Here is a 12,125-nt window from a genome sequence, read left to right on the forward strand (position 1 = left end):
AGTCAAGTCACAGCTAATCTTCCTGAGTCGAGTCTAGGCACTGTTGATCGTCACGAGTCAAATCGATTCACAGTTTATTATCCTGAGTCTGGTCAAGTCACAGTTGATATTCATGAGTCTAGTCACGTCACAGCTGATCATCCGGAGTCACGTTACGTCACAGCTGACATCTGATTTGCAATTAACAAGCACTTAAGTGTCTGAAAATATTACATTCAGTTTGCACTTATATTATTATAGAAGTATATTATTTCCAAAATATAGGTTCTTGCACACTGAGTCAGAAATTTCCGTATGTTTTTTTTTTTCGTATTCCTCATCCTAAAAATTTGTCACGTTCAGAAACCTTGCACACTGAGTCCGATGCGTATGAATTAATCAATTGCAAAAAAAATTGCCAAAACAATATGGATTGCGGATGATTTTGTTGTCCATCCAATCTTGAGAACGCATAGAGAGGAAGGAGAGTTCCTGCGGGATTATCCCAAGCGATTTCAAAGTTTACTTCAGGATGTCAGTGGCTCAGTTTGATGATTTTGTTAGCGATACTAGAGCCACATATTAAAAAGACCACCAGTTTCCGTGAAAGGACCAATACAGTGCTTCGTGCTGCGAGACGAAGTGGATCAACTTGTCAGACGCCATTCTGGGTTTTGGCATTCACTTGTACGGTGGCTCTGAATTGTCAAAATGCTTGCTACGGATGCAAAAAATGCAGAAAATTTAACCCGATCTGAATTTCTTTGACGGACGAAGGTTTCGTGGGCAGTGTGCAAACGTGATTGACACAACATGGGGTCATGTTTATTTTTTAACGTGCGAAAATTTCGGACCTTAAGTTCTCCTTTTTTAAAGTATGATAAAGTGTACTTGTTTTTCCACAAAGGCATCACAGGAGGCACCTCATGAAGTTTGTTGTCTTCTGATATTATAAATATAAGTAGTTTTCAATTATGTAATTCTCATACTTCCATTTATTATTCAATAGAAATTTCCAAATGCTTAATTAAATAACATTACATAATTATCATTATTATTTTATATGTAATAAAAAATATAAAATAATTAAATTAGAATAGTACAATAGAAATATTACATTAACATTATTATTATTATTCAGTTGTGTTGTCGTGAAGTAAAGAGGAGGGTGATTGATGGAGGAAGGACTCACGCTGCTGGTTGCGTTTGTCACTGGCGTTCTTCAGCGGGAGGCAGACGGGACAGTCGTGCCTCGTGCAGTTCTTCCAGTGCGAGATGATCTGCCTCGATGAAGCACAGTGAGCCACTACAGAGACAGAGACAGAAGAAAGCCTGAGCCAAAGTGCAAGTGTGTCCAACTGCTGCAAAACTGGGAGCAAAAAGGTCCTGTGGGAAAGCAGACACACACACATCTGCCACAAGTGATTTCACTAAAACCACAGCAAAGAATGCCATTTTTTCTGTGACGAGTCATTTTTTCGTTCCTCACAGGAAGTAAAAAGATAGTACAAATTACAAATCACAGGCAAACAGATCATAATTGATGTTTAATTACAGTTATATTTCAACCAATGACATTTCACTGTAGGAGGGATTATCCAGTGGGACAATGAAAACAAACTTAGCGAGTGCTAAAATTTTTCTGGTTAAGGGGGGAAAAATTTATTAATTAATTAAAAATAATAATAACAAATAAATATGTGATTATTATAATTATTAAAGTAATTATACATTACATTTTATTATACAATGCAATCGAAATACAACAAAATGTATATGTAAATTAACATTAGTTAGATTATTAACATTAATTTATACTTTTACAAATTAGGAAAAAAACTATTAAAAATAATTTTCATTAAGTGAAATAAATCTGAAATAAACTACAAATACTAGATGAAATACATTTAATAAAAAAAAAAAAAAGTGAAATTTTGCCTTGGCAACTAACTGAAATATGAAAATTACTGAAATATGGTGATAATAAAATTAAAACGGAAATGAAAACCAAATGAAAGCCAAATAGAAATATAACAATTAAAAACTAGCAAAAATAAAATGGATAAAACTAATAAAACAGTGAAAAATGTAAATGAGAAATGTTAATTAAAATGATACTGACAATATAAAAATAAAAGCAATCAAAATATTAATAAATACTATAATAGTATATAAATATTACTAAAATACCACTGGCTACATTGTTTTTTTCTATGCTTCCTGTGGCTCAATTCTGCTCCAATTAATTACATTAAATAACAACATTTAAATAAAATTACTGAATTGAACTTTAATCGAATAGAATTTATATAACAGAATAGAATTTGTTAGAAGAGTAACAAATTGATAGAATAGAATTTCAATAATTTATTGTACTAGTATTACATTTTAATTCATTTTAAATTACTCTGTTATTCAATTATGTTAATATTCAAATAATATGAATATATTAAATACATTATTGTAATTATCAATACAATTATTTTTTTTTCAAACTGATTTAATACTGAATAATATCCATAGCTACTTCACACAAGATATTCACATTATAATATTAGCATTACAATATTTTCTATCAAAAAGGCAAAATAAAGTGGCGGCAGTGCAGCATGTCAAAAATAAGCACCGTCTTGCATTGCATTGAGAAATGATGTAGATATTACAATAGGAGCGATCGAGTTGCGTCACACTGCTCGTTTCCAGTATCAACACAATCACGATTCACCTGGTTTGTTTGCCGGTCACAGAAGGAAGCGAGAGCCTTCAGAAGGCACCAAACACATGATGCTTTAAGAGTCGTCTCTAGCCTTCATTTCCTTCCTCAGGAGTCAGAGAGAGACATACGAGGGTCACAAACAGCAAATGAGCTGGCACGGTGGACGGCACGCTTGGCACCAGGCTGGTGTTTGAGTTGAAATGAAGCCCTGTGCTCCGGCTCCAACAACAACTAAAGCTCTGAGAGCAAAGCAGCCGGGCGGCATCGGGCTGCCGCAAGCCCTCTCCCGCCATTTGCCAACCCCTTAATATTGCATTATACCATAAAGAGCACGATTTTCTCTCCAAATGGACTGTTATACTTGAGACGGAGCAGAGCGTTTGCTCGGGAAATTCCCCGTGTGAGCGAATGAAACGTTACTGGCTGTGAACCCAAAGGTGTTCACAACGTAATAATTCAGATCCATTGTTGTGGCAGTAACAAACCTCAATGGAGTGCCTTTCGAATGTCTGTGTCATTAAATCGGATGTTATTCTAATAGCTAGCTATATAAATTAGTAGTACACTAGAGTGTAGTGCTGCTGCTCCATTTGACAAGCGCAAAGACGCACACAATGCTGCAAACACCACATCAGGACAAAAGCATCTCATTACGGCTCACGCTGAGACTAAACACAGAACAGACAGGTCTACTAACACACACCTCAACCCACAAAACACAGCAGACACTCCTCAAAGACTTCTAAAACACACACGCGCTCTCTCTCTCTCTCTGCACCAGACTCGTTCTTCACGCAACTCCTGTTCCAAATCCAACTTGTTTCAAGCTCTTGCTAACTTCAACTTGTTTTAATAAACATTGTCATATATTGTATGACAACAATATAATATAATATAAAAGAGAACCAAAAGAAACATATTGTGTAAATTCATATCTTCATATAAAAGGAGCAAAATAACATTTAATAAAATTCCATTGATATAATGTACATTATATTTTTTTATTAAATTATGTATAAATAATGCATATGAATATTGTGTAAATTCATATCTTCATATAAAACGAGCAAAATAACATTTAATAAAATTCCATTGATATAATGTACATTATATTTTTTTATTAAATTATGTATAAATAAATTTAAAAAACAATAAAATATATTGAAAATATTAAAAAAATATAAGCAACTAAAATGTGGTGTGTTTATTAAGAAAGAAAGAAAGAAAGAAAGAAAAAGAAAGAACCATTAGCAACATAGGTTTTTTATTTTGAATAAATATTTTATTACTTACAATTGTATTAATTATAAATTATTGTATATTGTAATTGCAAGAATTGTATAAACAATTATTCATAAACATATTACATAAATATATTTAACTTATACATTAATAAAAATAAAATGCATATTTTGTCAGTGGTATTTTGAAAAAAATTACAATATATATAGTAAAATATATTTATAAAATATTTTATATGCATTTGAAATATTTTCTTAATATTTATAATTTCATAAATTATTTTTAAATTTTATTTATAAATGAATAAACATAAAATTCACATTATGTCAGTGGTATTTGTATAAAAATAAATTAATGTTACCAAATTTTCGTTTTGCATTTTTTTCTTACTATGTACTACAGGATTAATATTGATTACTAAAATATGAACAATGTTAACATTAATAAATACAATATTAATAATATTAACTTGTATGCAAGGTGCAACACACCTTTTGCGAGAATTGTTTTAAATTTATTTGGCAAAGGAACTGCAGGAACTTTCATTTTTTCCCAAATATTTCTTCGTCACCATTACTAAAATAATTTTTAATTGTACAATTAAGGAACAAGAATCATTAAAAAAAAACATATATATATATATATATATATATATATATATATACGCACAAAATACGCTTACTGTATAATTACGCCCTTCTGCAACACTATCTGCACAACTTTTCACGTTGAGGTCAAAGAATCATGTGAATCATGTGGAAAAGCCAAATGTGGGCAAGCGTTTGAGCTCAAGGCGTTTAACGTGGACTCACCTTGGCAGGATTTGCCGGCCTGGCAGTGGGTCATGTGGTTGAGGACGTTCTTCATGGTCCTGCAATGGGGCAGCGCACAGGCCCGCACCTCACCGTTGGCCTGCTCGCGCCGCTGGCACTTGTGGGCATGGAGCAGCAGGACCAGCTGCTGCTGGATCAGCTTGCGCTTCTCCGGGTCGGCCATGGGGCCCGTGGACACGCCCTGACCTGCCACCATCCCCACCGACACCTGCTGCTGCTGCTGGGGCTACGGGCGAGAGAAGCGGCCACGGCGTCACAGAGTCAGCTTTCACCTGCCAGCTCAATCCTGTTAGTGTGCGTGATGGGAAACTCACCATGTTTGGCACGCTGGTGACCGTCGCTCCCTTCAGGTCAGTTGGAAACTGGGGCAGGCTGTTGGGGAGGGCACCTTTATTCTGAGCATTCACGCCAGTTGTGCCCATTTGTTGCCCTCCACTCTGGTACTGACCGAACGGACTGTTGCCACCTGCCATGCCCATCTACAAACCAAAGAAAACCGGAAACATCATGTCAGAGGAGACATCAGGAGATTCAGACACAGGATCTCATTTCTAAAATGACATCTGGTAAACAAACGATTTATTAGGATCACTGTTACTGCAGTAAATGATAAATTAGCATTGTTTTCAAAGGTGAAATCCAGTCATCTGAATAGGAACCCACATGATTGGGAATTTTGCGTGAGGGAGAAAGATTTCCCCTGTAAATTTCGTAGGCTGGTCATGTGAATGTGCCATGTTGACCAGTAACAGCTGACTATCTTTCTTTGAAAGTGACTTTTGTGTGAGCTGTGCTTCATGCCTCTCTACACTATTGACAGTAGACTTTTTTTGGTAAATTTTTGTTGACAAAATTTCACTAATGTTACCGTACATTAACAGATAAATTAATAATAAAAAAAAATCTATATGAACTGATAGGAATGCATAATATACAGGTAAAATGTGGTTTTGATTTATATATATTTAATTTAACATATCAGTCAAATGTTTTTTTTAATTTCTAATTTTTTACATTTAGATTACACTAATAATTTAATAACACTTGAATATTATTAACACATACATTTAAAACTACAGAGTTGCAGGAAAGTGTAGTAGATTATAAATTTTTACATTTTGGATTTATTACAAGCAAAAATTACACAAGATAAACTAACATTTCTTGGACTTTCTTCTTCTGTGTATACTGTACAGACGTGAATTTACATTTCCTTCAGCCTGAGGCTTTTGGTGTGAAAGGGCTTTTACATTTGCCAAAAATAGAACTTTTTATATTAAAAGCAAACAAGCAAGCCCAGCCCAGATTTAAAAAGTAACGCAAAAGTAACGTAACGCATTACTTTCAATAAAAAGTAACTAAGTAACGTAATTAGTTTCTTTTTTTAGAAGTAACGCAATATTGTAATGCATTACTTTTAAAAGTAACTTTCCCCAACACTGCACAAGTGTGTGTCTGTGCTGATCTCCAGCAGCGTGCCGGCCGCCCGCTCTCCTCTGTTGACATCGCTCCAGCAGACCAGATAAAAGAGGCCAGCTGAGTGGCACACGCACCGGCCGTCCCTCTTCCACCCCTCTGCTCACTCATTCATGCACACCAACACACTTCTCCTGCTGCTCTCTGTGCTTACTCATCCACACACACACACACACACACATTATCTCTCTGTCGGAGCAGCCAGGATTCACTCTCCCAGCAGATCTGCACCGTGCCCAGGATTTCCTCGCTCGTGTCCTCTGCTTCACACCGACATCCAGAATCACTTATTCACCACATTGTTATTTGTCACTGGGACATCGAAGAAATTTGCAACTGCTACAAGACACTTTTTCACCCTCACGTGAAACTCTTAAAGGCACAATATTTAAGATTTTCATAATAAAATATTCAAAAACTACTTGCACGCACACAATGCAGTGTGATATATTTCATTCAGTTGTTTACTTACGTTATCCCAAAAGTTCCCAAGGATTTGTAAATCCAGAGAAATTCCAGTTTTAAATAATGACTCGTCCCTGGTCATTGTTGCCTATCAATGACATAAAATCCGCACTGTCCTCAGTTTCCGCTTATAGAAACTATGACAACACACAACACAAATGCTGCTGCACAGTTAAACTAAATCCGTTAAGGCTGTGGCAAATAAAATGAAAATGAAATCAAAAGTGTTGACCGCAGCATTAAATTTTAGATCTGCTCAATGTTGCGCCATGATTTTTTTACGTGTTTTTACAGTGTTGCGCATTATAACCAATCACACGCAAGTCCTTTGAGCTTATGAATGCAGTGGCCAATCAGAGGCGTTCAGATGAGTTTTTTGTTCAGTGCACGCACTCGCTGACTGAATTAAGCTCTCACGCAAATTCTCTCATCATAAACAACAAAGTGGAGATGTACGTATGAAGCAAGAGATTCATTCATCAAACTGTGAATAGACAGCTTTACTGAGACTTTTCTGAGAGTGCTTAAAGGGGTCATATGATGCGATTTAAACACGCCCCCTCATTTAAACACGCCCCCACATGTCTACGTCACGATGTGGGAAGATTTGCATAACACCGGCCAAATGTTCATGCAAAGAAAGATGGCGTAACTTTTATTCTCGCTGTAGTATTGTTGCAATCACAACGCACTGGATAGCTGGCCAATCAGAGCACACCTCGCTTTTCAGACTGATGAGCTTTGTAAAATTCGACGCGTTTCAGAAAGGCGGGGCATAGAGGAGAAACAATAATGTACAGTATGTGGAAAATAATGTTTTTTTAACCTTAAACCGCATAAACACATTTCATTACACCAAATACACAAAATAATGTTCTTTTTAGCAACATCATATGACCCCTTTAAACTCGCACTAGACTTAAGTCAGTCATAATGTTCTTTGACAATGTAAGTTCTTTGCTCTCATTCTCTTTATAATTTATTCGCTGTTTGAATAACTGTGGAAAGTACAGGTAATAAAAAAATTTATTCATTGCCTCATCCTCCTTCGTAGCGTCATCAAGCTTCGCCTTTGCTATTGTTTTGAAAATGTTTGAAAAGTTGTTGTTTTTTCTAGCTAATGAGTGACAAAAACTTTGAAAGTAGTAACTGAACGATATATCTGCATTTTTTTCATTATCAGCATCAATACATTTCTCTGTTTGACTGATGCATCAGATGCAAGACTTGTACTTCGATTTCATTACAGGGCTCGACAGTGCGACCATTTCAGTCGCATTTGCGACTTATCATATTTATCGGCTTTATACCAGCCATTAGCCACCCTGATATATCAGCATCGGCAATCAAAAAAATATATATATCGGTCAAATAGTTGACAGCCAATCAGAATCCATCTGATTTTAAAAAGCTTGAACATTTAAAATAGCAAGACACAAAACTGCAGCTTGCCTACAATAAACAGAAAGTTATCAGGTGTTGCTGTCAACAATAATATAAGTTGTCGTTAATTACACCATTTATTTCTCAATAAATTAAACCTTTCATTGTAGCTGGACACTATTATACACAAATGTTACATACAGTCAAGATACATGTACCGTCACTGACTTTAAAATGTCCTATTGTTTTAAAGCTGCAACTTAAAAAAAAAAAAAAAAAAAATACTGAATTCACTACCTCTTAAAACTGCAGCAAGATGGAACCGGATCCAAAAAAAAGGCATGCCAATGCAACTGTGAAAGGTGAACTGGATGGACTAGCGGGTACTACAGATGATTCAATTAGGCCTGAACAGGTGTTGCTTTACCATTTGTTCGATGTGAAATAAACATGGAGCTGAAAAGAGTGAGCTGTATGGGTCAAAAGCCACTCCAGATGAGACACTTGTATGATGAGAGCTCTTAACTGCCTACATGACACCGAAAGGGCACAACTGCTTCCTGGTGGTGTCCTGTTAAACCAGAGGCCAGAAAACATTGCCCCCATCTGACAACACCAGCTTCCAGCTACAACTATGATCAGCAAAATAAGAATGAAGAATTTTCAAATAATATATATATATATATATCAGCTTTAATGCACTTATCAAAATAACAGAAGCAACTCTAATGTCAAAAATGTCAGCAAAAAATAGTACTTAAAATAGTATCATTTAAATTATAATATTATATTATTATAATTTAAATAGTATAATTTAACAGTCTTCAAAGTATTGGAAAAATTATGTTCAAATACTCAATTTAATGTCAAAAAAAATTTTCCCCCCAAAGTTCCCAAATTCCATTTTTTGTTTGTTTGTTTGGTTTTGTTTGAATTTTTCTGGATTCCATTTTTCCCTATTTTACATTTTTCTGGACATTTTAATGGTTTAATAAAATTTTAGTAATTGTAAAGCATGTCTAATTATTAGAAATCATGAAACTTAGACAATTAAACAACAATTCATTCAAAGTTTAGCAAAAACAAAATTTTTAGGGCCCTATGAAATGTGTTTTATATTTTCCCAAATTCTGTTTCATTTTTCCCAGGTTCCATTTTATTTTTCAACAAATTGCATGCCTTGCATTTATTTTTTTTCTTTTCTGGACTCCATTTTAATGGCTAAATTCATTTTGAATAATCAAAAATCATGTCTAATTAATTGAAATCATGAAACATTTACAACAACAATTTATTAAAAGCTTAATAAAAAATTACATTTTTAGGGCACTATGAAATATGTTTCCATGTCCTATATTTAATTTTTCCTGAATTCCATGATAATGAAATTTTAATAAAATTGTAATAATCAAAATGCATGTGTTAGTAAAAAAAAAGAAGTATTGGATTTCATTCAGCAAATATGATGCAGGGCGGTGTAATGAGTAATTTCTTAAAAATTACTCATTAAAATCCCGCAAAGGGATTTTAATTCATAATACAAATGCACACACCTGCCATTTCTGACATCCGAGTGCTGCTTTCAGACCCCATCAGTCACTAAACCATCTATCATAGAACCGAGTTTTGTTCATCAAATTTGCATGGAGCACAGATGAGATGTGTATGCATGTAACATGGCACTTTACACTGAGAGCTTTTCATTTGCCTTCCCATCAAGCATAATTCTGCGGCTGGCGTGATCGGCAGGCCTTCAAACAAATGGCAGAGTTTAAGAGCGTTCTGGCATGCAACCGCTCTCGTAACACAAGCATTTAAGCCTAATAAAAAACACAAGTGCAGGAATGAGTCATGCAATCAAACAATGAGGCAGCAAAGCGCAGCTCTAGATAGAGAGTGATAATGTGAGTCCGTCTGCTGCTGTGCTGACAGATCAAACTGGACACACGACCTGATTTACACACCGATCGGATTCCACCACAATACTAGAGCGATGAAAAAAGACATGAAACAGATTTCACAAAACATAACGGTCATAACTTATATTACCCAGAGTGGCTTAATTCGTCTTAAAAAATGAAGAGTTTGATGTTCGTCGTAGAAGTCACATTGCAGGACTGTGCGCCAAATCTTGTGACACTGCCAGAATTTCGTCGGAGGTAAAAATCTGTTCGCAACGGCCAGTAAACAGCTGTCGGTGAACATGTCAAACTAACGATCAAAGACTACAGATTTTAGCCAAGGATTGGAGGAATCTTTTAGGATTTACAAAATTTTGTCTCAGCTGACCAAATTGTGGCCAACATCGCACAGTGTGCGCTTGGTTTAAAGGGGTCATATGATGCGATTTCAATTTTTCCTTTCTCTTTGGAGTGTTACAAGATCTTGGTGCATAAAGAAGATCTGTAAAGTTGCAAAGACTAAAGTCTCAAATCCAAAGAGATATTCTTTATAAAAGTTAAGAAAGCGGCTCGTTCTAACACGCCCCCACATGTCTACGTCACTATGTGGGAAGATTTGCATAACGCCGCCCAAATATTCACGCAAAGAAAGAAGGCGTAACTTGTATTCTCGTTGTAGTATTGTTGTTGCCGCCGCCACCATGTCGTGAAGGCACTGTGTGATTCGTTGTGAAAGCGAAACTACTTTGTTTGGCCTTCCAAAAGAGGACGATATCCGATGAAAATATTTGAATGGTTTTAGTTAATAACAACAACGAAAATAAATAAAACAAAAATACTGGCTAGAAACTGAATTGGAAAAAAAGCAGAATATTGCAAAAAATATTTGCGAATAACGCAGCATTTCCATTCCATTGGGAACAAAATTGTTATTTCTGGGTAAGTCAGAGAAAAACAGAAAAGGAAGTTGTAGCCACTGATGAAGCGACCACCGCTATTTTAATAAATCAATTATTTGCGGTTTATAGCGAGCAAACAAAACACTCGGACAAACTTTATGCTTGCTAGCAATTAGCAGCAGATGCTTTATGACTGTGTCAGTATGTTCTGGAAAGTCATCTGGGCAAATAATTCAGTGACATGACCTCAGGTAAAGTTACATGATTTCTGTGATGCACAACTAGGTAATTATACGTTAAATATATTCCGTCTTCTTACGGAATATATTTTTTATGTGCAATTAAAAATTTTTTTTTTTAAATATGCTGTTTCCAACCAGGGTTTATATACAATATGTCAAAATTTGCATTAATATACATGAATTGATAATAGGGATATTCATCAGGGACCGTTTTCATTCGCATCATCTCAAATCTTCTCACAACTCTGAATTCTAAACGGCTGAAACCACAGCAAAGGAAACTGGCCATCTCACCTTGTTGATATTGCTGGCTTGCTGGGTGTTGATGCCCATCTGCTGTGCCCCCTGTGTGAGTGTCTCTGCCAGGACACTCCCTGCTCCTCCCTGTGCCGCCACCCCCGCTGCTCCTCCCGCCCCTACAGAAGGTGCCACCTGCATGCCAGCACCCTGGTACTGCATCCCAGGTGCTCCTCGACCGCGGCCTACAGAGCCGAGAGTCCCATTGATCACCTGACCCGGCTGTCCGCCCACGTTCTGTCCCATCATGCTGCTGTTCAGCATGGCCTGGTTAAATCCTGTGCTGAGTCCCATGCCAGCTGAGCCAGCATTATTGCCCTGCGTCCCAGGAGTGCCGCCTGGTTTCTGTGTTTGAGAGGGGTGGGAAGGGGAGCCCTGGCCCATGGGACTCTTTCCACGCCCGCCCAGCTGAGATCCGATGCCGCCGGGTTGCGGACTGGCCGAGTTCATCCCAGCGCTGCTTCCTGGCCGCAGAAGCTCGGAGAGCTGCTTGTGCTTGGCAGCAGCGTCAGGGACCATGGGGCCATGACTGCCTGTACCTGTAGCCCCACCGTTAGAGGACATGGACATCAGCCCCAGGTCTCCGTTAGGTATCAGCTCATCTGGAAGATCGTTCTCCAGGTCATCCCAGGAAAGTGAACCCAACTCTGAGGAAATAAAAAGAGGGAGAAATTTAATTTTGTGTGGTTATT

At 36.7% G+C, this 12,125-nt stretch overlaps 1 protein-coding gene across 5 annotated transcripts in view; it reads right to left on the reverse strand.

Moving 5' to 3' along the window:
* The window catches only part of crebbpa (CREB binding protein a), a 53,865-nt gene that overhangs the window by 23,850 nt on the left and 17,890 nt on the right, over positions 1-12,125 (reverse strand). For all 5 annotated transcript variants that reach the window (XM_016252181.1, XM_016252178.1, XM_016252180.1 and 2 more), the window contains exons 2-5: positions 11,431-12,080; positions 5,085-5,249; positions 4,750-4,996; positions 1,172-1,285 (exon numbers count right to left, since the gene is read on the reverse strand). In XM_016252181.1, coding sequence (XP_016107667.1) covers positions 1,172-1,285; positions 4,750-4,996; positions 5,085-5,249; positions 11,431-12,080 — 1,176 coding nt within the window. The remainder of the gene's footprint in view (positions 1-1,171; positions 1,286-4,749; positions 4,997-5,084; positions 5,250-11,430; positions 12,081-12,125) is intronic.

The sequence above is a fragment of the Sinocyclocheilus grahami genome, unplaced genomic scaffold (assembly GCF_001515645.1).
Source record: "Sinocyclocheilus grahami isolate Dianchi unplaced genomic scaffold, SAMN03320097.WGS_v1.1 scaffold1091.1, whole genome shotgun sequence".
In the NCBI taxonomy this organism is placed as follows: Eukaryota; Metazoa; Chordata; class Actinopteri; order Cypriniformes; family Cyprinidae; genus Sinocyclocheilus; species Sinocyclocheilus grahami.